Source organism: Panicum hallii, chromosome 1 (assembly GCF_002211085.1).
Source record: "Panicum hallii strain FIL2 chromosome 1, PHallii_v3.1, whole genome shotgun sequence".
In the NCBI taxonomy this organism is placed as follows: Eukaryota; Viridiplantae; Streptophyta; class Magnoliopsida; order Poales; family Poaceae; genus Panicum; species Panicum hallii.
This window is the reverse complement of record NC_038042.1, coordinates 7,941,772-7,968,587: the sequence shown is the minus strand read 5'-3', so window position 1 is coordinate 7,968,587 and position 26,816 is coordinate 7,941,772. Positions and strand designations below refer to the sequence as shown.

Below are 26,816 nucleotides of genomic sequence, written 5' to 3'. Positions count from 1 at the left end.
GCCACAGACCAAATGGAGATGGTTTATTTTGGTTTCAGCTTCACTTTTTTCATGTAAATCGAGACATTGTAGCGTGAAGCTGTTTTATAAACCCATGCTAAAATGAACTAGGAGCTAGATGGAGTTAGATTTTTTTTTAGCTTCACCAGTTTTGGCTTCACTGATGAAGCCGTTTTGGCATAAGCTACGTCAAACGGGACTTAAATGCACCATTCTATTATTTTTTTAAAAAAAATCATAAAGTGGGTGGACCTCATTTGTTAGTGGAAGTAAAAATAAGGAATTAATTAGTGCGCAAAGTCTGGATCAGACTCTTGCAAAAATAGTGTCCAGACTTAGAATCAAACTAACGCTCTCCTGCTTATAGTAGAGAGGGTGGGTGTTCAGCTAAGCTTCTGCAATGTATATAAAAAACACTTTGACTCAAATTTACCTAAGTTTTTTACCAAAATTATTATTTTTTCATTCCTCAACAAAATCATGAAATTCGCAACATTTCAACGTAATTTCATTGAAATTTTGATCCCTACACCTGACCCTTATGTGTATATGTTGCAACTTGCACAAGCAGCTTCAGTTCCCTATTGGCTATGTAGTTGGCACGAACTGAAACTGCTAATCCAGGAGTAATGCTCCGGCCGGTATCGACTGCATGCATGCTGATACACAGCCCATGGGCTTATACTTGTATTAAACAAATGTCTAAATCCATCCATATATCAAGTCACATCATATCTTCCGTTTTTTTCAGGACATCGCAGTCGCAGGTACCTTGTCCGCAGAAGAAAGATGCTTCTAGTATGTATCGATGTGCAAATATGACAATATTGAAACATGACAATTCTGAATGTGCATGCAGTGCAAACTTTTTTTTTTTGAAAAACATGCAGTACAGATTTTTTTTTTAGATGCATGCAGTACTACAGACTTAGTTGTGCACATATTTGGTAATCGAAATACTTCTTTTTTTTTCACTCATGTTTTTGAAGCGTGTCTGTTGGAACAAAGATGGTTCCCACTCAAGTCGCAGTTAGTAAACATTACGTAGCTTCGGTCGTTATTTTATGTTGCAAAAAAATTGAATTATGGTAGTGTATTTCTCAACAATTCTGCTCGTATAATTTCAAAAATTTTCAACCTATGTATTGTGAAAAATTTCAGCCTTAGAATTTGGAAGTATTCGTGATGACCAGAGATATTAGCATATTTCCACGTTTTTTCTGTGACGATAAACGCAAAGTAAAAAAAATGACAAATTGGTAAAGTGCCCGTGTTGGAGGGAAAAAAGGCCGTATCAGACGCTCAAAAGTTAAAGCCCGTGTCTACTAAACCCAAGGGCCGCCACTAGGGCGGCTCACGGTGGCCCAGACTGCGGCGCCTCACCAACCAACAAGGCAACAAATCACCACGCCGCCCGGCCATGTCGTCCTTCTCCTACGGCCCCACCGCCGCGGCGGCGGACGCGTTGGAGGTTGCCGGCGGCGGCAGCTACCGGATGTGCGACACGGTGGTTCTCGTCTGCCTCGCCTGCGCCTCCAGCCTCATCATCCTCACGGTGGCCGTCTGCTTCCGGCGCGCCATCGCCAACGGGTACGCGGCCGCCGCCGTGGGCGCGAACGGCGGCGCCGGGGCCGCTGCCGCCAACGGCAGGGACCGATGCGGGCTGGCGCCGTCCGCTCTCTCGGCGATCCCCATGCTCGCGTACCGGAGGGGCGCCGCCGCCGCCGCCGGGTGGGCGCAGTGCGCGATCTGCCTCGCCGTGTTTCGGGACGGGGAGACGGTGCGGCTGCTGCCGGCGTGCGGGCACCTGTTCCACGTTGAGTGCATCGACCTGTGGCTGCGCTCCCACGCCACTTGCCCGCTCTGCCGGCGCGACGTCGGCGAGGCCGCCGCCGCCGCGGAGAAAGTCTGAGCTCGCCGCCGGCCGAACCAGGATCAGACGCCGGCTTCTAGCTCAACTTGTTTCCCTCCATGACATCGACGTCTCAGAAATTGTACATGCTAGCTAGGGAGCTAGACAGACATAGTTCCATTTTGATGCTAGAATTTAAGATTTTTTTAGCCATCTGATTGGGTTTTTTTTAATGCGCTTGGTTTTGCGATTTTTATAATCTGCAATCATGGATGCAAGATGCATATCGAAATATAATTATATAAAAGGTGTGTCTAGATCAGGAGACGAAGGAACTCGATCAGATAAGGATTTGGATTAGATTGGAGTGTAAAAAATACAGGATGGTGATGAAATGGTGGCAACGTTGGTCAGCTGTGGGAGGATATTGTAAGGATCTATATCTATCGTAAAGGATAATACAAGAACAATAATTTTAGTTTGTCATTTACCCTGATTTGACGGTAGCCAATGTGAAGTAATCTGTGAAATGGATACTTCTGTCTTATTGCTACATGTCCATCTGTGATGTCCTCATCTAGAACTTGTGTTCTTGTAACTCATGGTGTCACTTGACACTGGACCATATAACATCTCGATTTATAATACCTGTTACCTACTCTATCAATGTGGGCTGTATTTTGTTATAGGAGAAAGTCTCGGTAGATTTTGACCTTTAATTCCTCATTAATATATTCTTAATTTCTAGCTAAAGAATCTCCATTCATCTTTAAATTCCTTTGAATATGAATCTAGTGATGTAACTTTTGTGCACTAAACATATATGTATATAATTTGACTAACTATTGGTCAAAATTGGTAAATTTTTGGCTTTTTAAAATTGAAATACGTCTTACAACCAAGCCCTAACCATTAATGGTGATAATTTCCTTTTTGGCCACAGATAATATCATTTCCACTCAACAAATGATGCAAATTAAAATTAAAAACACAATGAAACTTTTGTGCTGCGCGTAGATTGAAAGATCTCAGAATTTCGTGGCGAACTAAATGGACCAATGCCTAAAATATCTTGTGTCATTGTTGCATATTTGCTGTCACTGTTCTGTAGTTCTTTCAGTTTGATGGAGCAGTTTGTGCGGAATCTCAAGCTAGCTGCTCCAAAAAGATCCTGTTTGGTTCCGAAAAAGGCTAAACTTTAGCCCCATCACGTAAAAAGAATCTTATTATTTAGAAGTATTAAATGAAATCTTTTCACAAAACTTTTTGCATGGATGGATGCTAATTCACGAGATAAATTTAATTAGCCTAATTAATCAGTGATGTTACAGTAACCATCCGCTAATCATGGATTAATATACCTCATTAGATTCGTCTCGCGAATTAGCCTAGAGATTCTACAATTAGTTTTGTAAACTTTATTTAGTACTAAATGACAAGATTCAACGGAGCTAAAATTTAGCCCTCCAGAACCCCTAAACCATGTGGACAGCGCCGAACTGGATGGAAGCACTTCATCCATCACAATTGCCAACAACCAAGTACTCATTAGACAGTGGCATTAATATCTGCAAGAGATCCTTCCGAAAGAAAACAGAATAAATATCATATAGGAATTTGCCTATTTAATATAAATTCTGGTGTCATCATTTTATTACACAAATTCATCAACTAACGTGTGTTTAGGAATTAGGATAGAACAATAAGTGTTGACCAAAGATGACTATATCAGCACAAGCTGCTTTTATGCCGGGTGGATACATGGAGGGGAACTTCACATATTGTAGTGTGGTGGTGGAGGCGCAGCGGGTGGATACATAAATGTAGATGCCCCCGATTTAGTTACAATGATGATGATGATGATGTAAGTGCTTCTTTGCTGCTGTAGGTAAATATGCGCAATAGTTGGTATAATGATGAACATCGTCGGCCTTCCTATATATAGAATCATTTTTCCCCTTGATTCAGAGTCAGGCACGGATAATGCTAGATACGAATACGAAATACGTAACATCAGACATGTATATGACTTGGTTGTACCAAGATGTACGGATGGAAACGGATCGGATACGCATAGAATCGGATTTGGATAGCACTTTTTACCATATTTTAACTCGACTACGGATACGAATTCGGATATTCTCGAATCCAAATGCAAAACGGATGTCTCGGATTCGGATTCGAATTTGGATATTTACTCAATATATAGGCTAACATTTAACTATTTTCTTTATTGATAGTTTTAGAATATAAAATAGTTATATATGTACAAACTAAAGTATGACAATATAACAAAGATAGCTTATTTATCAACAAATATTTTAATAAATAAATATATAAAAAAATAAAATTAGAAATAAAAATATATTTTGAATAAATATACAAATATTTTTAATTAATATATAGTGAAAAATTATAAAATTAATTTCACCGATAAATAGATAAAATAAGAATATTTACAAGTAAATTTAATATTCTTATAATTTTTATTAAAAATTAATAATATTGGTTATGAAAATAAATATAACTTTTTAAATAGTTCTACTGAAGACGGATACGGATAATGTCAGATAGGATGTGGAATCGAATAGAGAAAAACAATAAAAATAGGATTCAGATGTATCCACTCTACTACCACATTAAATTCGAATACGGATACGGATATCCATATTATATTTAACCGGATATCGGATATTTCGGATATCCACGTTTATATTCCCATCCCTACCAAGATGGACATGGTAGCTAGCACCCTCAGGTCCTGACATATTGTGAGTTCATTTCCACATAGGGAGTTTTCTCCTCTTTCTTCTCCTACTAATAATTTCCTAATCCCTGCCAAAGGATCAACCTTGTCCTGCTTATCAAACTCATGGTCCTTATGCCTTCCTGCCACGGTGTACCACCAAACTGGCTATGCGTTCTATCCCATTTGCAGAAGTTTTTCCAAACCCAAAAGCTCTTCCTCCTCCCTAAAATCGGAAGCTTATTTATATTTGGGCCGACGAGACCGCTTCAACAGTTTCCTGGGCCGTTCCCTTTCTGCACACACCTTGCTTGGGCTGATCACATCAACATCACACGTTGGGCCGAAAAATTACCCCCAGTTAGTTTAGCATGAATCTTTATATTTTTTTCCTTCTCACTCATCTCATGCTAAACTAACATACAGCCGCCACATCAGTTTCTGTCACCGGTTTTTGTCAGAGCTCAGCAAGGTGCATTGTTATTAATCAGATGCTGGCTGCCAACTTGGAGGAAGAGCCAGAGCCGGCCATCGAACACCCTTAAACAACCAGCGCACGACGCAGCACTTGCGCAGTGCAAACGGGAAGAGTGACATGGACTTGGATCTCGGAAAAGATTTCTCACACGCACCTAAGTTATCCGTGCGTGGAGATTCCAGTTGGTGACTGGGTTATCCGTGACGCACGTACGGGAGCATGGACGCAAGAACAGGCAAGATACGCGCACGGTTTGACCTTTACCGTTGTGCACTCGCGGGAAGCTTTTCCTTATGATTCGACCAATCCGGATTTACGAGACCTGTGCTCTTCACTCTGCTGCAGTTCGAAGTGACCTAGCAACTCGCCTTGTAGAAATAGTTTCTCTGAATAATTTGAGTCACAGTTTAACTGCACAAACTGAATAGGGTAGCTGTCCATGTCTATTTTCATGTTAAAGTAGTTCAGAATTTGTGTTTTACTTTCTAATTAGCTCCTGAAACAAAAGAGAAATGCCCCTCAAATTCTAACAGAGAAATTTGGCCCATTGTGATCGCCAATTATTTGACTGAACAAAAGCAAAATAATTTGTAAACTAGCTCATCATTTCGTACCATATAATGGGGGAATTACAAATTCTGAAGTCAATTCCAATACCGTGGGCAAACAAGCTGCATGCGCCGCAGGGTGTGTGTATTCTCAACTAAACAAAGTTTCCTTGACATAATCTGCTATTATCGTTAATCACATCCATGAACTTCAAGGCAAAAAATTAAAAATGTTTCGTCGCCCAACTTGCGCGGCTTATATATATAGCCGTCGGCAAGCAAATTTAGTTCGCTCTCCAAGAATCCAAGATACCGGCACCATCCATAGCACCGTGCTGCAGAAGGTACAGCCAGCCTCGAGGTGAGCCATGTCGCTGTCGTCCAGCACCAACTCGCTGCCCTACTCGACGGACAAGGGCGGGTACAGCACCCACGACACGCTCGTCCTCCTCGGCATCGGCTTTTGCGCCACCGCCGTCTCCATCCTCATCATCGTGCTCTGCGAGTGCCTGTGCTGCCGCCGCCGCCGCGCCGGGGGCACGGTCGTGTACGTGGCGGCCCGGCCCTTCTTCCTGCACGGCGGCGACGACGACGGCGACGGCGGGCTGACCCCCTCCGCCGTCGCCGCGCTGCCGTCGTTCGTGTTCCGCAGGGGCCTGGTGGCAGGCGGCGCCGGCCGCGGCGAGGGAAGCGGCAGCGGCAGCGGGCGCGGGTGGGCGCAGTGCGCGGTGTGCCTGAACCTGGTGCAGGAGGGGGAGACGGTGCGGCGGCTGCCGGCGTGCGCGCACCTCTTCCACGTCTGCTGCATCGACATGTGGCTCCGCTCCCACTCCACGTGTCCCCTCTGCAGGGCCGCCGTGGAGCCAACCAAGGAGCCGTCTTCAAAGGACCTGGCGCCTCCGGTGTAAATGCAAGCATCGCAGTTAGTCAGTGAAAATGTGAAATAACACACCGTTTTGTGTACTAATCAAGTAAGATTTAGTGTATGCGTTACATGCGTATTGTCAGGTATAAAAGTTTGGTTTCAATGTTTGGAACATGAATTTTGCTTGACAATCATATATGAATTTGTTTCTTTTTGATATAAATGGCTGGAGCTCTGCCTTTCGATCAAGAAGGAAAGAGAGTAGAGTTGAACTAGAATTCTTATCGAATTATTGCATTAAGAACTCAGCTGCTAGTCTAAGATCTACGTATGCCTGTTTGCTGATGTTTAGGACGTAACGTGATGCCTGATTATGCGATTTTTATTAACTTGTTTTTTTATGTGTGTGATTTGTCCAATTCTTTTTTTTTGCGAGGAATGATTTGTCCAATTCTGATCCATTATGGATGTCAAAATATTGTGAAGTTAGTATTTGGAAGTGAACCCCGCGATGATGAAAGAGGTTGAAATGGTCAGGCCAGTCTAGTTGGTTCTTGAGGTTGACCTGTTACAGAAAATTTGAGAAAAACCATCTTCAGAGTCAATGAAATATTTTCTTTTTTATCTTCTTGTAATTTAGTGGAGAGCAGTTCAACATCAAAGGAGATGAGCATCTATCGGATGATCTCATTGTTTCCCTTAGCTAGGCAGAGCAATCCAAATTGTCGTGCACTGTTTGAAATTTACAGGGACGTAAGCAAATGTGCATACAAATTTTGTGCTCATTGGCTCATTATTGCAACCAACTGTCAGCTTCACAAGACTGTCTCGGATAAAGGAGCAGTTAGTCCCAACTACTCCTACCATAGTCCTGAAACGATTGCAGAACTACTGAAGGCCTGTTTGGAAGAGGGTGATTGCTCTAGAAAAGTATCCCCAACTTCAGCCCCTGTGGCCCGTTAAGCGAATAACCCTGTCTTAGAAAGATGCTTCTGCATCCCTCTACACATGTTCTCTTGAAAATGTTTTCAGATCTTATAAAACTCAGCCATGTAAATTATAAGAAAAAAGAAATCTAATCCCTCGTTTCTAGAAACATGTCATCTTAGAATTAAAATTTAATCTCTAAAACTTACTCTAGAATTAAAACTTGCTCTAGAATGTAAGCTGACAGGAGTAAGGTCTAATTCTAATATGTAAACTGAAAATAATCTCCAGTAATTATAATTGGGCCAGTTATTCCATGCATTGGGTGATTGGGCTTCATGATCTAAAATGCAAATATATTGTGAATGTCCATGTAAGGTTTGGCCCAACTTTGTGTTGTGGATACACGACTGGACCAACCCAACAAAAGGCGCCAAAAACAACAATGGGCCCATCAAAGTTGTTGCACTCATCCATCACTAAGCTGAAAAATCATACATAGTTGGAAAAATTCTAAGGGAGAGAACTGCATTGCTTGGTGAACCGGCTGATGTAGTCCTGCAGGGACTCGCCACGCTCCTGTTTGCAGCTCTTGACGTCCCATGAGTTTTCAGGGCGCACGTACCTCTCTTGGAAATTCCCAACGAAGATATGTTTGAGCTCTGCCCAGCTACGGATGCTGTTGGACGGTAAGAATTTGAGCCACGCTTGAACGTACTCCCCGACACAGATTGGGAGGTACTGGATGATGAAGTAATCATCGTCCGCTCCTCCAGCCTGACAGGCGAGCCGGAAGTCTTCCAACCATACAGCAAGGTTCGTCTCCCCGGTGTATTTGGAGACGTAGTGGGCGGTCGGAAGCACGGTGGGAATGGCGCTTTCTGGATGCGACGACCGAAGACCCATGGGCCTGGGCCGTCCAGACTAGGGCTTTGGTCGCTGTCCTGATCGCACGGTCGGTTGCCACGCTTGGGGGGCGCCTCCTTGTGCTCCCCCTCGGGCTGGTGGGCATTAGCCTCGTCCGCGGTGGCCCGGTCGATATCGGCGCCGCGGCGGGCTAGTTGCCATGAGTGGATGATGATTCGTGCATCGTAGTTGGCCCCGAGCCGATCATGAACGGGGGGCGCTGCGAGGCGGGCGCCGGGTCAGGGCACGGCACAACCGCAGCGTCGCGACCCGCCTAGGGTGGACGCCCTTGTTGCTGGTGGACTGAGGGGTTTGGCTGCTGCGACCCTGCCACCCCCCCTGGTCAGGAGATCACGTGCTGGTGGTGTGGCGCGGAGCTTTCCGCCTGCTGCACGGCGGCACGCTCCACCAACGTTCGGATGTTGCGGTGGAGCTCCTGCTGTTGAGGGTCTGCAGGCTCGAGCAGGTTGTGCAGGAGTATCGCTGCAGCGGCGATGTTCTGCCCGGCCCGCGCAAACCGCGGGGGGCCGTTGGCATCTGCGACGATGACCTGCTAGACTTGGCAGGCGCGGGCCTGCGCGCTGCCCGCAATGTTACAAGCATTCGGCTCGGAGTTGTGCCAGGGGCGCAACGACGCAGGCGGCGGCTGGTGCTGCCACCGCTGGCGTTAGTCCTCACCATGCGCCTGGGCATTAGCTAGGGCCTGTGCGCGCAGGTCTGGTGGGGTGTGCATGTCCTCAGTCTCCACCGGGACCGGCTATCGCCCCTGCACATCCGCTATGGTGCATTCCCGCAGCGCGGGGCAGCCAAAGGACGACACGTCGCCAACACTGGAACCCTCGCTCAGGAGGTCGTCATCGGAGAAGAGGTCATGGAATGAGGCAAGACTATACCCCGTCATGCCCGCGAACTCGGTGGCGAGCGGGGGCTGTGACATGATCTTCTAGAGCTCCCTGGCGTACATGCTCGTGGCGTTTGTGAGGCCAAATGGGAACCGTCCACGCGGCGAGCGTGGCGGGGACAACAGGGTCCGTCCGGAGAGTTGGCAGAAGAAGTTGCGCAGCAAGAACAGGAGCAAGTCCACATCACTCGCTGAAGTGTTGGCACCGAGCATGAGCTCGATGCACCGCGCAAGCGCCTCGGTGTCGAGATCAGCCAGCGGGTCGTCGAGAAAGTATCTCCCTCAAGCGGCATCAGAAGAGTGGCCTCCTCGTGGAGACGGAGCATGCCGAGACGATCGGCGACGAAGTCCAGGCTTCCGAAGCAGAAGGCCTGGAAGGGTGTGAAGACGGGGGGTTCCCACAGTCCAACGCGCGAGGCCATGGGAAACTCCAACGAGCCGAAGCAAAACCTATCGCTCAGGCTTGTGAGGCTAGACGTGTCGGAGACGAAGGCCATCTGATCCCTGGGACAGTTGGCGCACGATGTCCTCCCCACAAACGGCGCTAAACTGTCGATTCCGGAAATGACCGGCAGCTAAACCAACTCGAAGTGTGTATCGCGCGTCGTGATCGGATGTGGCCTAGCACACAATAACTCAAGATTTATACTGGTTCAGGTAATCGTGCTCTACATCCAGTCGGGGGTCAGTCGGTTGTATTGCTTGAGCCTAGGTGCTCGTGAGAGTTTGGGGAGTTACAAGCTTGCGAGTGGATGATGTGGTGTGATCGAGATCTGTCGAGATCTAGGTTTCTTATCCTTCCTAGGCGGATGACCCTCCCTTTTATAGTCCAAAGGGTCACCCATTACAGGGGAAATAAAGGTAGAAAGAGTGAGGTAGAAAGGAAGAGTGTTCCTTCCTTCGCTGGTCGGGGTTGTCAGCTCCGCCAGTCGGGGCCACCAGCTCTGTTAGTCGGGGCATCCGAAGACCACCGTCCAAGTCCTGCGTCATGGGGTGGCCGTCTTATCTTGTCCCCGTGCATCATGCTCCGTCGGTCGGGGTGAGCGTGCGATGATAAGTACGGTACGGTAGTCACGCTCCATCCCTAGCGCTACACCCCGTCACTCTGTTGTGATGGAGGCGTGTCCGCCGTGTCGTGATAATGTTGCGTCCCGTCCCTTCGCGAGGACGGGTAGGTGAAACAGTATTCTCCTGCAGCGGCGGTAAGAGGGACTGTAACCCCGTGGGGGGAGTGGTTGGTCCTATACGGTAGTTGACTCTGGTGCGTTTATCCTTATCCTCAGCACCTGGCCGGGGACGGTCGATGTGCGAGGTCTAGCCGGTCCCCGACCTCGTCGGTCGGGGAAAGTGACACGTGAGTGGCGGAGTTTGGTTGGTCTTAGGTCGGAACCATAATACGAACCTAGACCTTAGTCGTCCCTTCAGTCAGGGACGCGGGCCGAGGCTCCAGCGGACTGTCCGGCTGGTCGGGACCGTGGGCCTGGACGGTTTTGGGAAAGTCACGGTCCAGGAGAGCGCTTGTTTGACCCACGTGTGGTCTAGGGCGTTTGTTTGACCCACGTGTGGTCTAGGGCGTTTGTTTGACCCACGTGTGGTCTTAGGCTATCTAAAACGTCAGTAAAAAATGAGCCTGCTTGAGATCCCGGATCCCTGGACCCGTCACTTGTCCCGCCATATTTACTCGCAGCGCACGCTCGTTCCATGAGTTTTTTTTCTGCATCGCATCTGTTTCACCGCCTGCGTCTCTCCCGCCGCCGGCCAATCCTGCATCTCTTCCTGTCTTGGACACAACGAGTGAAAATTGCTGTTGGAGCAGCAAAAGGCCTTGAATATCTTCATGAGAAAGCACAGCATCATGTCATACACAGGGACTTCAAATCCAGCACTGTACTTCTGTTCGATGATGATGTATCTAATATAGCTGATTTTGACTTGTCAAACCAAGCTCCTGATATGGCAGCTCGACTTCATCATTCAACTAGGGTTCTTGGAACATTTGGATATCATGCACCTGAGTATGTGCAGTTCTCTTTTCAGTAGTACTATTAACAGCTACAACCAATTTTTTACTTATAGCTAAAAACACAGGGGTAGCATGTTCTATTCATATTAACTATTAGCAATTAGTTGTTAACTAATCTTTAGCTAGCTAAAAAAGACTATTATCAATTAGCTAGCTAACTCGCTGGAGAGAATCCAAACAGAACCTAAGTGGTACTGAGAGTCTGAGATTGCGATGTGTTGGTGTCCCAAATTACTTTGAAAATCACTAATGTCGCATTACAAGGAGAACATACAGACTTGCACTTCAGGTAGGACAATTCTCGTGACACTTTTGTCAAGACGTGTGGCGATCTTGTCACCATCAGAATTTTAAGGTCAGATGATCCCGGGTACCTCCTCGGCACAGTTTCCGGACTCAGATTAAATTTCTACATGTAGCAACAGGCTAATTTTCTTTCTTTTGCTTCGCTCGTTTTTGTTCGTGCTTAGGATGAGTTCTGTGATTCGTGATGTAGCCTTCCTTCTTTTTTTTTCTGATTATAATTCAGATGGTCCTTCCCAAGTGCTTTTTTTTTCCCACGACCTAGGCACGTTTTTCATCAAGAGCAACATAGTTTGGGGATGTTTAGTAGCTAGTCACAGTTGCCATCTCTTGTATTGATTCCTTATCTATTACTTCATTAGCGAATCCTCATATACTGATTCCTTATCTATTACTTCATACTACGCAGTCTCTAGGATTCCTTATCTATTACACCATTCCTGTGATTTGTGTCAAAGGGTAGCGGAAGTTTAGAGTGATGGGAGATGCCATTTCACTGGTGCCTGATTATTTGTTTAATATATACCAGGCAACAAATCTTAGCCATCATCTACACTCCAATATGTCGACATGCTTATCAATGCTCCTGTATTTAGCAGTTTTCAGTTTTTTTATATATCAAAAACAGGAAACTTATTCGAACCCTTAATGTTTTTATTGCGCTTCGATCAGTTTGGTGAGACTTCACGGTTGAAGCAAATTAAATGTCCTTTCTTGACAACATTTTTGTTTCTGTTGTTTTTCCTTCTTCTAAGCAGATATGTATGACACAAACAGCGCATGTTAAATAGCAAGCGTGTTCATGATATTTAAGTTTAATAAAATAATGACAAAGTTTGACTAGGATTGAAATGATTGGAAGGACCAGGCCAGGTGGTATATCATGGCCAGGAAACATTTGCAAGTACTGTGTTAAGCGAGTGGTGTTTCATGTAGCACTGTGCATAACTTGAGCTCAGCATATGCATGGCGCCCAGGCCTGCATAGCAGCCAGAAAGGCCTTTGTGCCGTCTCTGTTATGTGGGCATGTGGCCATTTCCTCATTTCCACCTTTGTGTTCTTCTCATTCATGAACTAAGCATTGAATAGTCAGGAAACCTTGTACTGATCAATTCTGATGGCCAATTTACAGTTGCTAACCGTATCAATGGGCATATTTACAATGACCCATTTTGATATACCTCTGACTCATTGCAGAGATTAGCCAGGTGGTTACACTGACCACTCAAATCAAGGCACATAGTAGTGGGGGGCCGTGTAGCTTGGCCTCTGGCTCATTGGAGAGATTATTTTTCGTTGCACTACAAGTTAATTCTAGTTAGTTACCACATGCATAAGTTTGCTCTATTAGAAAGTAAACTTGCACATTTTTTGGCGAAATCAACGTACAATACTTCTTAATGCATCTAAAGCCTTAAGGAAAACCAAACTAAAGCAAAGTTGTTCATAGTTCAGAACAACAGAAAACTCACAATGCGCATAGCTCAATTTCTGCTTCCTGAATCTATAAACTCCAGCTGTTAAATTTAAAGAAAGTAAACAAAAACTCCAGGATGGCATATCGTCCAATGACGAAACTTATTCCACTTGGGTGACTACTCTTGATGCAGTCCTTCCCCCTTCATTGTTCTGAGAAGATGGGAGGCCAAACCATCATGAACGGAAGAACATGTATATATAGGGAAATCATTGTCTGGGTGCCTCTGGTACACCTTCTTCACGTTTATGCTCTAGAGATGCATGTACACGATGGCGCCAGTTTCTTCCAACTCCAAGAACATGAACTCAACATTGTCCCCGAAGCCGACCACCGACACTACAGTCTCCTACCCGTCCGCCGGTTCCCAACACTCCTCTACGAGATGGCCAGATGTCTCGAGCAGGCCCACCTACCGGCGCTGCTTCCAGCACTACAGCGGTCATTCATCCTCTAGAGCCAGACAGTAAGCTTGTCCCCATTCACATGGAAAAGGTGGAGAACAAAGTTGTTTCCAAACAAGGGACAAGGTTGCCGGGGTACTCAAATTGCATGCCTTCTGGGAGATTGATGATAGAGAATCTTGCAGTATTTAGATCTAATGTGAGGATGTAATTCTGCCATAGTCAATATGTATATTGTGCCACTCATGAGTAGAGTCACCTCGAGGATGTTCTCCAGCGACCTAGCAAGATTAGCCAATAAGGTTGAGCACTGGATGCTCCATGAGCCCGCCCGCAGGATAAATACCCTCGCATAGACCATCCGGTCCTTTGTCGTGATGTCAACCCGGTAGCATGAGTCATTGTCGTTAGTGAGGAGCGTGGCATGAGGGGGCCAGGTGCTAGACGGGTGCGGTGGGAGCACAACGGTGTTTTCTCCAGGGTACCGCAACGGGGTTCGCATAGCGGGGCCAATGGGAAGGTTGAAGGATGGCTGAATCCGTAGAGGATGCGGTCATTGAGAATGCATCCAAGTCATCAAAACCAAAGTTCCCATGATGGAGTGCTGCTACGAGTTCCGGCTTTGAGGCGCCAGGTAGTGGCATGAACTCTGGATGTGAGAAGTCATCGCTCAGGACATAGATACCAAACCAAGTAGGTGGGGTGATTGCCGTGAGCGGAAGCTACGGATGGTGGCCTGGTTGGAGGCATTGCAAAGCCGGCGCTTGCTAGTAAGCGCAACACAAACTAAGCAAGTTGGCAATGGAGGCGCAAGAGGATCTTGCCTAGCAGTCCATCGTTTGTGAGGACCTGCGAGGCAGAGCTGTCGTCCTCCGCGCTGTCGGTGGGGAAAGCATTGCAATTTTGGAAGAGATCACTCTAACATGGGATTGTTGGTTGCTCAACGGTTCTTGTTCTTGTTTCCCGCGCTATGTGGATAATCTTGCAGTCCCAGTCTCTTATCATGGGATGATGGATACCTCCGAAATAAATTTACGCGTGTAGATGTGTCGCGGGATATGGCTGCCTAAGTAGCATCCGACACCACATGTTCCGCCATGGCAAGCATATCTCGCGGGATAGAGAGCTATCACATAAATAAATGGTAGATAATTCTTGCTCTGTTTGCAAGCATATCTCTCTTCATTTGTTAGCACCGACTTACTCTGTTTGCTCTGTTGGTTGTTGTACAAATACTGCAATGCAGCGAAGGATCGAAATGTTGAGTGCACACATCCTTCGTCATATACCTCTCATACCACAACAAGTATTAGTCATGATTTGGAAAAAGTAAATGACAGCAACCAAGCCATATACTCTTGAACTTATTTGGATCCTTGAGACTAGAAAATTATGTGTACAAGGAAGATATATGCGTCTGCCCAAAATACATGTCGTTGCTATATCTGACCCTTTGACCCTTAATGATTTCTTTTGCGCTTTAGTTTAGTAAGACTTCACGGTTGAAACAAATGTCTTTTAGTTTATATTGTTTCTATTGTTTCTGCTTCCTTTAGTAGATATGACATGACAATCAGCGTTTGTCAAATAGCTAGCAAGCGCGTTCATGATATTTAAATTTAGAATAAAGTAATAAGAATGTTTGCCTAGGATAGAAATGCATGATTGGAAGGACCAGGTGGTATATCATGGCCAGGAAACATTTGCAACTACTGTGTTAAGGGAGTGGCGTTTCATGTAGCCCTGTGCATTACTTGAGATCAGCATATGCATGGCGCCAGGCCTGCATAGCGCATCCAGAACGGCCTTTGTTACCCATTTTGATGTAACTCTAGCTCATTGCAGAGGTTACCCTAACAAGGAGTGGTGGAGGTGGTTGCACTTAGCACTCAAATCAAGGTAAACAGTGGGGAACCTTATGGCCCAATGGAGACTAGCCTTCATCTATGTACTTGTCCCTTTGCCCAGGTGGTCTGGACCCAAGCGCTTGCATGGGAGAACTTCAATGTCTTTCCAAATGCACATCCAGCTCAGTTTGACAGCATTGGGGCTTGGTGGGAGTCAGCTATCCGGTCAGTTCCAAGCGACAAGGAGCGTCATTTCAACGGTCTCGTTATTTACATTATGTGGAATATATGGAAGGAGCGAAATCGAAGAATTTTTATAACCAATACCTTACAACTCAGGGTGTGGCAACTCGTGTCAAGGAGAACATGGATGAGTACAAACGGGCGTTTCAAAGATATTCTTAATCTCCATTTCGTGCTTTCTTGTGCTTGGGCTTTATTCCTTTTCTAGAGGCTTTTCACTAGCCGGAGGTTTGAGTTGCTGCATGTTGTGAACCACTTGTAATTCTTAACACTCTTCTTTTCTACTTAATTGAAAGGCAGAGCTCCTGCCATGTTCTTTCAAAAAAAAAAAAGTGGGGAACCTTGTTCATAGCTCGGCCTCTGACTCATTGTAGAGATTATTTTCCGTTGCACTACAAGTTAATTCTAGTCAGGTACAACATGTATAAGTTTGCTTTGTTAGAAAGGAAACTTACACATTTTTTTTTGCGAAATCCTATTTGAACTTTCAAATTCAAGGTGTAACCAACAAAACTCTAGCATCTTAATTGAGCACAGACTGGCTAAATTTTATAAAGTACAGACCAACATACCATACTTCTTAATGCATCTGAAGCCTTAAGGAGAACCAAATTAAAGCAAAGCTGTTCATAATTCAGAGCAACAGAAATCTCACAATGCCTAGGGCTCGATTTCTACCTCCTGAATCTATAATCTCTAGCTTGTTATGTTTAAAGCAAGTAAACAAAAACTCCAGGACGGCATAATGTCCCATGACACAACTTATTCTACTTGGGTGGCTACTTTTGATGCAGTCCTTCATCTTCATACATCTTTATAGTTCTGGTAAGACGGCAGGCCAGACCATCATGAATGGAAGAACACGTATACCAAAATCATTGTACGGGTGCCTCTGGTACACTTTCTTCACCTTTCTGCTCTTGAGATGCATGTACACAATGACTCCAGTTTCTTCCAACTCCAAGAACACGAACTCGGCGTTGTCCCCAACACCGACCACTGACACAAAGGCTTCACGCCTATCTTCCAGCTCCCAACCTTGCTCTACAAGATGGCCACATGTCTCGAGCAGGGAAATGGTGTCCCTGAGTATCCACTTGCTGGCGGTGCTTCCATCACCGCCGTGGTCATTCATCCTCTGGAGCCAGACGGTAAGCTTGTCCCCACTCACGTGGAAAAGGTAGAGAATGGAGTCGTCTCCCCGACAAGGGGCAAGGTTGCTAGAGTACTCGAATTGCACACCTTCCGGGAGATCGATGATCGAGAATTTTGCGGTGGCCAGATCTAGTGTGAGGATGTACCCTGTCGTAGTCAACATGTATATTGTGCCAAGCATGAGCAGAGTCACCTTGAGGATGTGCTCCGACGACCTAGCGAGATCGGCCGAGGCTGAGCAGTGGATGCTCCAGGAGCCAGCCCGCAGGACAAATACCTTTGCATAGACCATCTGGTCCCTATTCTCGATGTCAACCCGGTAGCATGAGGAGTCATCATCATTGTCGTCAGGGAGGAGCATGGCGTGAGGGGGGCAGATGGTACATGGTAGCCGTGGGAGCACAACCGTATTTTCTCCAGGGTAACGCAGTGGGGTTTGCACAGCAGGGCCAAGGGGAAGTTCGAAGGATGGACCGAATCCGTAGAGGACATGTTCGTTGCGGCAATCCCAAACACTCAATGAGAAAGTATCCAAGTCATCGAAACCAAACTTCCCATGACGGAGTGCAGGTTCGAGTTCCGGCCTTGAGGCATCAGGCAGTGGCACGAACTCCGGACGCGAGAAGCCATCGCTCAAGACATAGATGCCAAGTAGGTGGGGTGAGTGTTGTGAGCGGAAAGTGCGGATGGTGGTCTGGTTCGAGGCGTTGCGGATCCAGCGCTTGCTGGCAAGCGCAGCACGAACATAGCAAGTGGGGCAATGGATACGGGGGAGGATCTCACCTAGCAGGCCGTCGTTGGTGAGGACCTTTGAGACAGAGCTTTCATCCTCCACAATCGGTAGGGAAACCATCACTAATTTGGAAGAGATCACTCTAACATGGGACTATTGGTTGCTCAGCGGTTCTTGTTCTTATTTCCACTCAAGGTGACTAATCTTATAGTGCCCAGCTCTTATGCGGCTCTTATGATGGGATGGTGGATATCTCCGGAATAAATTATGTGTGTAGATGTGGCGCAGGCTATGACTGCATAAGCCGTATCCGTTACCACATATTCTGTCATTGTAAGCATATCTCCTGAGGTAAGAGCTATCACACAAATAAATGGTAGATAATCTGCGCTAGAGAACACCACCACCTAAGCTCCATGCCTGACGCCACCTATTCTTCAACAATAATGGTTACATATCCGCATCATGACACTCTAGAAGCATTCCCTTGCGGAATGGCTTCCATAAATAAACTGTTATACAACTGTCATCCATAGCACCACTACCTAAGTAGCCTAATATAGATTTGGTCATTTATCGGGTTGGGTCGGGTTTGAGTCAGGTAAAAGAACCCGGTGCTTTTTCTTTGGCCCGAGCCTAGCCTGACCCGACTACTGGGCTGGATCAAACCCGATTCTTACTTCCTTGTCAATCTAGTTGTGTGTGCTTTTCTGAAAAGACTACGTTATGTGTGTTAGTGTTACAGTCCAGGGGCAGATCCAGGAGGCGGGGGGCTGGAGCCTCCTACCCTCTATGCAGCCTATGGAGCCCTCCCTAAACCTCCCCAACATTTTTCAACCATGAATGAAGAAGAGAGAGGAGAAAAAGAGAAGAGGGAGGAAGAAGAGGAGGAAAATAAGACCTTATAGATTTACATCATAAATCCACCACTACTACAGTCTTCATTGCTTTTTTCTCCCTGGTGGTCGTATACATGCCACAGCCACTAACTCTAAATTTTACGATCCGCCTAATGTTTAGCCGTGAGACGGGTATGCAAAAATCTATCAAGGTAGATTGGCATTCGCAAATCTATAGAGGCCAAATAGATTTGCATCACAAAAAGAAAACCAGAAGGGGCAAGAACGCGTTACACACACTATATCCAAGCACACCGGCAGCCGCCTCGCCATCTCGGAGCATAAATCTTGATGCGAAGCCTTCTTCCTTCTCAGGTATGGAAAAGTCTACATAACCCCCAACGTATCAATGGTGGATCACATCACCTCCTGAACAACAAAATCGGATTTCTAACCCCCTCACCTTTACAAAACCATATAAATAACTCTCTAAAGTGGATTTATAAGGTGGTTTTGCTAAGTTGGCATGCCATAGGCGCTTTTCACCACGGTGGATGCTGGGGTGGCCACCAATATTTTGTCCTGGTGATCCCGCCGAGTGGATCTTACCTACCAGTGACCCCGGGTCTTCTTCTTCCTCAAGACGAAGCACCTATCGCCGACCGCTTCCTCCCTCCCGCGCCGCTGGCCGCCGCTCCCTCCCTCCCGCACCACCGATCGTCACTCCCTTCCTCCCCGCGCCGCCGGCCCCTAAAGCCCACACGTGCCTTGCTGCCAGGCGCTAGGAGGCAGGTCCATCCCGCCCGCGCCCCTGCATGCCTCGCCGACAGGAGGCGGCCCCCGGCCCTGAGCTCCACGCGCTCGACAGAAGGACCTCGGCCGCTGATTTCCGCCACAAAATTCGGCACGTTGGTCACCGGCAGAGCAATTCCTCGCCACCACAAGCTTTGCCGACTTGCTGTGGACCTCCTTTGTCCCGCTCCATCACCGATTCGCCATACTACCATCGTCGTCATCCATTGCTTGACAATGGTGAGCACGCCCGTGGCCTCCTCACCCTCTTCTCTACTCTTTGTGCCAAGCAGTGCACCCCTAGCTCGCCGGAGCGCCAGTGTGTCCATCGAGCAGAGCCGCCGTCGACCATGGGAGCATGCTCCCAAATCTTTGCAAAAAGGCCCTCCAAAAATTATGTAATTTATAATACAATTTGTAAGTCTATGGAGAACTTACAGGTGGGTCCAACAACGTCTAGGTGTCATTCCTGTCCAACATGGCGGCCAATCAGTAAAATCAGGGTGCGAAACCACCTCAGCGGTTTAGTTTAGGGTGTGTTCGTTTCCTGGGGTCTAAAGTTTAGAGGGGTGACATCAAAGAGAATTTTGTCATTTAGAAGTATTAAATAAAGTCTAATTACAAAACTAATTGCAGAACCCCAGGGCTAATTCGCGAGACGAATCTAATGAGGTATATTGGTCCATGATTAGCGGATGATTACTGTAGCATCACTGTGGCAAATTATGGATTAATTAGGCTCATTAAATTTATCTCGTGAATTAGCATCCATCTGTGCAAAAAGTTTTGTAATTAGACTTTATTTAATACTTCTAAATGACAAGATTCTTTTTGATGTGATACGTCTAAAATTTAGAGGGTAGAAAACGAACACACCATTAGTGGGTTAGAAATTCGATTTTGTAGATTAGGGGTGATGTGATCCATCATCCATACGTAGACTTTTTCCTCTCGGGCAGAGGCAGACGGATAGGGTGGGAACAGAGCATCTTCTTCGTCCTCGGGAACGAGCAGAGGAGCCACGCTGCCGAGGAGTCGAGGAGATGGCCATGCCCACCTTCCGCATCGCTCCCGACCTGCCACCGGTCTCCCGCCTCTGCTTCGGTCCCACCTCAGCTCCCTTCCTCTCCCTCCCTTTCTCTTCCGCTGGTGGATCTGCGCTGGCTTACCGCCCGCGTGCGCGCGCGATTCGTGCAGGGACGATGACGATGGGGGAGCAGAGCGGGACGACGAGCTCGCTGCGCCTCCTCGACGCCGCCTTCGACGCCGGGGTCAACTTCTTCGACTCCGCCGAGATGTACCCGGTCCCGCAGCGCAGCGAGACCAGCGGGCGCAGCGAGGAGCTCCTCGGCCGCTGGCTGCGGGCCCGCCGGGCCCCGCGCGACCAAGTCGTCGTCGCCACCAAGGTCACCACCGGTCGACGCTTCCCCTTCTCCTAGCTGCTGCGAGTTGCTTTGCTGCACTTGCTCGCGCTGCGGAAGTAGCACTGAACTGAACTTTGTGATGGGCGGAGCACAGGTCGCCGGGCCGTCCGGCCAGATGACGTGGATCCGCGGCGGGCCTACGTCTCTCGATTCGCAGAACATCACGGATGCAATTGATGACAGGTGGTTAACTGCTATACATTTCTGTGCAATTCTACTGCAAATTTCATTCAATTCTTGTCCTCTGATCCTTGTCAGTCACTCAGTCTTGTTCTCTCTGGTCAGTGATGAGTTTTATCTTTCGTGGGCTTTTAGTCGGAAAGCTTGTCCCTTTTTTGTCGGGGCTGCTTTTAGTTTTTATTACTGACTGCGTGGGAGCATATAGTCAATGAAATCTGAATGATGATACAGCGAAGTAATGGAGGAAGAATTGTTTTGCCTTGGTGGTTATTAAGAGCTCTTTCTACGAAATCTGAATGTGCATTATGTCTCTTGTTCTTCTTGTGCAGTTTGTGCAGGCTGGGTGTGGATTACATCGACCTCTACCAGATACACTGGCCCGATCGGTCTCTGGCTTTAGCTTGCGTTCTTACCTCCAACCTTCTTTGCTGGTTGTGTTCTCTGCATCCTGAAGTCTTAACCGGGTATCTTCTACTCTCAGGTATGTTCCTATGTTTGGGGAAACAGAGTATGACCCGAGCAGCCAGTACACGTCTGTTCCAATGGAAGAACAACTCGAGGCTCTTGGAAGAGCCATAGATGCAGGAAAGGTATGTCGCGGAGGTGTTGTTTTAGTTCCAATTTAAATGTTCAGAGTGCGTCAGTTATTTATGAATTTCTGGTGCTAGATCAGGTACATTGGCCTTAGTAACGAGACTCCATACGGCCTGATGAAGTTTCTTCAGCTGAGCAAGGACTTTCAGTTGCATTCCAAGCTACTGACAGTGCAGGTAATTAGCACAGTGGTAGCTAATTCACATGTTCAGTACTGAAATCACTCTCCGTACTTTTGCGTTTTTGTAGAACTCATATAACTTGCTGTGCCGGAATTTTGATTCTGGATTGGCAGAATGCTGCCATCACGAGAGGTATGCCTAACATGTTCTGGTATTCAAAAGCCCTGTATTTGACTATTATCATCAATAATCTATTTATACCAGTGACTACTGACAAATATCGCCATTTCTTTAGTTGAAAAAAAAGACATTGCCATCTCAAAACTTACTTATGATTAATAAATTTACTAGACTGTATTCAGTTTTCAAAGTCTGTTCAAATTGTTTCGGAGCTTCCATTGTTGAACTATTGCACTTGCAGAATCAGCTTGCTGGCCTACAGCCCAATGGCAATGGGTATACTTTCCGGAAAGTATCACTCCTCTGATGACTCTGGTCCACCAGAGGCAAGAATGAATCTTTTCAAAGGTACTAAGTTTTTAATTTTTAATAGCTACAAAGCCTTATTCCTCTCTGTTTTGTTTTAGTTTGGTTTCACCATGTCATTACTCATTAGTGTCCTCCTGCTTGTTAGGGAGATATTCTGAAGGCGAATCCCGATACAAACTTCAGAGTCCTGAAGTGAAATTAGCTGTGAAGGTGAGTAAATGATTTTTATGGTGTGGAAACCTCCTTTTAACCGCTTTACACAACATATCTTTTTCAATATTTAGGAATACACACAGATTGCTGCGAAGTATGGAATTTCTCCAGCAACCTTAGCGATAGGTAAGTTGCGTCAACAGTTTTGTTCAATGTAAAGTTGCATTTGTTGACCATTAACTTCTGATCCTTTGCTTATCCTAATGTTGCTTTCAGCATTTGTATTGAGACACCCGCTTGTCGCATCAGCTGTTTTTGGTGCTACTAAACTATGGCAGCTTTATGAGGTTCTTCAGGCAGCTAGGATTCATCTCCCCGAGGAAATTCTTGTTGAGATCAATGATGTTCATGCAAGATACCCGAACCCTTGCCCATAAATTTCTTAGTAGGGATCATTTTTGTTTGCTGATTGCAATATCAGTATGATTAGGAACTCAGGATGGGGCTGCAATTTTGTTAGAGCTGAGTTAGCCATCTACTTATCATATTCATTCTCTCTAGCTTTGTCAATGATGTCAGGCCCTCCACAATGTATCACTTGAGTGATGCTCCAATTGGAAACAGAGTATATAGGCTTCGCTCTCAACACTGCAACCAGCGATGCCCAAACTAAGAAAATTGGGAGCGATGAACCTACAAGCGCCGATGCCCATCGAATAAACAAACAAATAAACTGAAGTTTTGCTGTCGCTTGCTCTTCCTGATGCTTCATTGTTTTATTTATTCTACTGTGACATGGGACCCACAAGCAATGCCTGCCACTGCAGCCCAACGAGAGCGGTGCCTATTTCGTACGGTGGTGCCCTTTTTATTTCCGGCGCTGCTCGTACGCTGTGGAAGGCCTCATGGATTGTTGAAGACATGAAATAAATTGTTTTACTGTCCATATTGCACCCCCCCCCAAAGTCTAATTTTCCTTCTGTTCCCCAACTCTGAATGTTGATTCGAACATTTATCTTTTTGGAAGCACACAAAATGTGTTAGCGCATCACCGATGGGTGCCGGGAATGCTGTCTCAGTATTTAGGAAAGCAAAAAACTCCATTGACTTGTACACTCTCAAAATCATGGTATTTTCATGCTACTGTCCTTTACGCCAATAATGCTTCATCTTTTTTTTTTAAAAAATAATAATTTCCAAGACATAGGTTTCCTAAACATATCTTTATCTGATTTGTGATATTCAATATTTCTTGGATCCAATAGTGGACCTAAAATGTTAACACCCACAAACTCAAACCTCTGCCTTGTCCAGATGGTTGTCAGATTTTCGGCAATTTGTTGTGTCGATAGGGCGACATTTTGATAGTGTTGCTATTTGGATACCTCCTACAAGTGCAGCCGTCCAGTTGCACCTCGACGCCTTCATTGCCGTTAGAAGCAACGCAAATGGAAAAGGTGAATTAGTAGGTATTCTTTCTTCTTTTTGCCCAATTGGCAAGTATAATCATTAAGATGTAAGGGAAAAAACATCATACAGATAGTTTACCACAATTCAAGGGATTCAAATCCTCTGTGGTACTAGCAAAATGTGTCGAGCCATACCTTTTCTCCCCATCATTGTCTTCTTCTTTTTCATATATCATCGTCTTCTTTAGAGTAGTGATATACTCCCTGCATCCTTAAAACAATGTCATTCTAGCTTTATGCTATATCAAATTATTCAAAGTTTGATCAAGTTTGTTTTAAAAAAGGATCAATATTTGTGATACCGAATACGTATTATTAGATTCACCATGAAATATAATTTCATATTATACCTATTTGGTGTCATAATGTTTAGGCTTTATAGAGACACTAGAAATTTGTTACAGCAGACAAATGCGGCACAGGAACAGTCAGACTGATAACACTAAATGACTAATGAGTGGCTAATTGTCTTCTCGGGTTCCCGTACAGTGAGAATCTCTGAGATATCTCATGCTTATCCATTGCGTTTGCTGATTTCTGTTTTTTTGGGGATGTTTACTGATTCCTGACGGCAGTAAACCCACTAATCCATGACAAGAATTACCGACTCACTATCTGTTCGAGCATCAGGTGAACAAAGCTTTTGATGATTCACACACCATTTATGCACAAACTTCTGCTTCAGCAAAAAATCGTTGCAGGATTGAGCAAAATCGACGATCTTAGTCGCCACATGACATGGCCTTCTTCCCTGAGTAGGATCACACCGGCGGCGCATCATCCGGTGGATCTGCTGCCGCCGCGAGCTTCACACCAACTTGCTGCGGCGAGACTTGGCACCGGCACAGGGGGCACGTCGCGTGCGAGTGGAGCCACATGTCGATGCACTCCACGTGGAACAGGTGCCGGCACGCCGGCAGCTGCCGCACCATCTCGCCGGCCTCGACGTCCTCCAGGCACACGGGGCACAGCGCGCACCTCCCGGACTTGCTGCTGCCGCCGCCGCCCTCCGCGCCACACGCGGCGGCGCGCGTGTAGGCGAACGCCGGCAGCGATTCGATCGCCGCGTCCACCAGCCCGCACGCCGCCCTCGCGCGCGCCGCCGGCGCCGGCGCCACCGTCGTCGGAAGCGCGGGACCCGCCCCGCTGCCGCCCGCGCAGCACCGGGAGACGCATCCGGCGGCGCCGAACACCACCACGGCCGCGCCGGCGAGCGCGCCCGCCTTGGCGAGGCTGACTGTGGCGGCGAGGGTGGTGAACAGGAGCAGCGACGCGGTGGCGACGACGATGCCGTAGCAGGCGAGGGAGCCGTCGTCGGGGCGGGGGCTCGGCGGCGGCGGCGGCCGTCGGCGGTGCAGGACGCTGAGCATCCGTACGTGATCGCGAGCGTGAAGCCACCCAGATTAAGGAACGTGTCGTGCGCGCGCGCGGTGCCGTCGCGGCAAGAAATAGGCTCGGCTTCCGGTCCCCAGCGGCGAGCGCTGCAGGTTTGGGCACCAGGTATTGGCGAGCTATGTGTTGGTGACCGCTGTTTTGGTGGTTTGATTCCAGTTTTGGTTTTGATTCCTGGAGCTTTAAGCTAATCCTTTTTTTGCCAAGATCTTATCTAGACACATTAGTCAATGGCTCGTTGATTAGTGAGTGATTACACGACGGAAAGGTTCTTTCTTCTGGCCGCCTGGATCGGGAGTCCAGAGGTCAAAATCGAAAGCGACTGAGAGACTACCGCGGACTGGGGTCTGGCCACTCAATAATTCAGTAAATTTCTTCCAAACTTTAGAGAGGGTACATATGTGAACGTTTTTTCATTATCTGCAAGTTGCTTTTTCAAAAAAATTATAATTTGCTATTAGTATGTTGGCTGGTATATCTGTATGCAAATATTAAGCGTTTATGACTGTTAGCTCTTGCTTTCAGACTGCTGTTGTAAATTGAATGACTCAACGCCTTCCCTCGCTCTGCAAATTAAATCTTTGCAACTTAAAATGGGCATGAGCTCGAGCCTACACTGAATTTGATAAAAGGCTCCAAATCTATTGCCATATTTTATTCTTGGCTGGTAACAAGTGATGTTTTCGTAGTTTAGTTTATTGAAATGATGATATTGTGCAGCTTCCTTTATGCATTTCTGATGAGTTCAGAACTTGCTGATCGGTTTCAGTTTTATATTGTTGGCTGTTGTAATCTTCAGGGTATTGTCGTGTGGAAACGAACCTGTATCTATCTGAACAATGTACCCACATAATAAGAGTATACAAATCATTCATAATAGACAAACAATGTGGCCCGCGCAATTATGGGCAGGGCAACGTTTTCTGTTGGAAAACCACTCTTGAAATCCGGCCATGGAAAACTAAACCGGCGGCAACACGTCACGCGACGACTGCGCCGCCGCCGCCGCCGTCACGGTCGTTGCGGCGCCTTTCCGCAGCACGAGGTCGCACCGGCAGAGCGGGCACGTCGTGTGCGCGTGCAGCCACGTGTCGACGCAGTCCTTGTGGAACAGGTGCCCGCACGCCGGCAGCCGCCGCACCGCCTCGCCGCGCCGCACGTCCTCCAGGCACACCGCGCACAGCGCGCCGCCCCCCGGCTTGCCGCCGCCCTCGGCGTCGGCGGGGCCACACTCGTACGCGAACGCTGGCGGAACGTCGCCCGGCGCCGCGCCGACGAGCCGGCAGGCGCACCCGGCCGCCGCGCCGCCCGCGGCGGCGTCGTACGCCCGCCGCGCGCCCGTGCCGTATGGCCGCCGCGTCGAGGCGCCGGCGGGCACCAGCCAGCCGATCACGCCGAAGAACAGCACGGCGGTGCCGGTGACGACGCCGGCCTTGAGGACGCCGGCCGTGGCCGCGACGACGCAGAAGAGGAGCAGCGACACGCAGGCCACCACGACGCCGTAGCAGGCCCGGCACTCGACGTCGTCGTCAGGGCCCGCGGCGGGACTCGTCGCGGCGGAGAACGGGATCGTGCCGCCGCTGCTCATGAGTAGTACGCCCTCCCCGTGTCCTGGCACACGGACAACGGAATCCTTTTGCCATGGCTGCGCGGCGGCCACGGCAAGAAATAGGCCGTGCGCGCGGGCCTGCGCAAGGGAAGGGATAATGCTCGGTCGCTTTAGGAACTGCCACTGTGAACTCTGCGAGCGTGCGCGCGGTTTGGGCGCAAGGTTTTCAGAAAAAAAGCTGCGGTATTCGTTTGTTGCTGCCGCGGTGGCTCGGCAAATCGAAAGGGACACAAGATATTGAGACCTAGCCTACAGGTTCCCTTATCCAAAACATTGCTACTAGATGGCTTTGTAGCCAAGATTCTAAATAGACCGCTATAGCTCCGAGATGGATATATGCGTGAA

The 26,816-nt window shown here is 47.4% G+C and overlaps 6 protein-coding genes across 7 annotated transcripts; 3 read left to right on the top strand and 3 right to left on the bottom strand.

Moving 5' to 3' along the window:
- Window positions 1-1,265: 1,265 nt before the first annotated feature.
- Window positions 1,266-2,342, top strand: LOC112902392 (E3 ubiquitin-protein ligase EL5-like). The gene has a single exon (XM_025971451.1). The coding sequence runs from the start codon at window positions 1,421-1,423 to the stop codon at window positions 1,910-1,912; it is 492 nt and encodes a 163-aa protein (XP_025827236.1). The 5' UTR covers window positions 1,266-1,420; the 3' UTR covers window positions 1,913-2,342.
- A 3,526-nt stretch (window positions 2,343-5,868) lies between these two features.
- On the top strand, window positions 5,869-6,716 carry LOC112878729 (E3 ubiquitin-protein ligase EL5-like). Its single transcript, XM_025942940.1, has one exon. It carries the CDS (start codon window positions 5,993-5,995, stop codon window positions 6,530-6,532), a length of 540 nt encoding a protein of 179 aa, XP_025798725.1. The 5' UTR covers window positions 5,869-5,992; the 3' UTR covers window positions 6,533-6,716.
- A 9,506-nt stretch (window positions 6,717-16,222) lies between these two features.
- LOC112895517 lies at window positions 16,223-17,528 on the bottom strand. Its single transcript, XM_025963472.1, has one exon. It carries the CDS (start codon window positions 17,526-17,528, stop codon window positions 16,335-16,337), a length of 1,194 nt encoding a protein of 397 aa, XP_025819257.1. The 3' UTR covers window positions 16,223-16,334.
- Window positions 17,529-19,974: 2,446 nt separating this feature from the next.
- LOC112892051 (protein tas-like) lies at window positions 19,975-22,758 on the top strand. 2 transcript variants are annotated; one of them, XM_025959149.1, is made up of 11 exons: window positions 19,975-20,143; window positions 20,237-20,445; window positions 20,558-20,646; window positions 20,973-21,029; window positions 21,125-21,233; window positions 21,312-21,413; window positions 21,487-21,551; window positions 21,781-21,887; window positions 21,994-22,058; window positions 22,133-22,187; window positions 22,278-22,758. In XM_025959149.1, the coding sequence occupies exons 1-11, from the start codon at window positions 20,083-20,085 to the stop codon at window positions 22,436-22,438; spliced, it is 1,080 nt and encodes a 359-aa protein (XP_025814934.1). In that variant the 5' UTR covers window positions 19,975-20,082; the 3' UTR covers window positions 22,439-22,758. The 2 variants fall into 2 exon arrangements, with proteins under 2 accessions (XP_025814934.1, XP_025815008.1); XM_025959223.1 differs by having other exon boundaries at window positions 20,000-20,124.
- A 1,077-nt stretch (window positions 22,759-23,835) lies between these two features.
- On the bottom strand, window positions 23,836-24,917 carry LOC112876799 (RING-H2 finger protein ATL39-like). Its single transcript, XM_025940979.1, has one exon. The coding sequence runs from the start codon at window positions 24,838-24,840 to the stop codon at window positions 24,232-24,234; it is 609 nt and encodes a 202-aa protein (XP_025796764.1). The 5' UTR covers window positions 24,841-24,917; the 3' UTR covers window positions 23,836-24,231.
- Window positions 24,918-25,691: 774 nt separating this feature from the next.
- On the bottom strand, window positions 25,692-26,725 carry LOC112895506 (putative RING-H2 finger protein ATL69). The gene is made up of 2 exons (XM_025963461.1): window positions 26,207-26,725; window positions 25,692-26,107 (listed from the first exon to the last, which is right to left on the bottom strand). Exons 1-2 carry the CDS (start codon window positions 26,448-26,450, stop codon window positions 25,824-25,826), a joined length of 528 nt encoding a protein of 175 aa, XP_025819246.1. The 5' UTR covers window positions 26,451-26,725; the 3' UTR covers window positions 25,692-25,823.
- Between the last annotated feature and the right edge of the window lie 91 nt (window positions 26,726-26,816).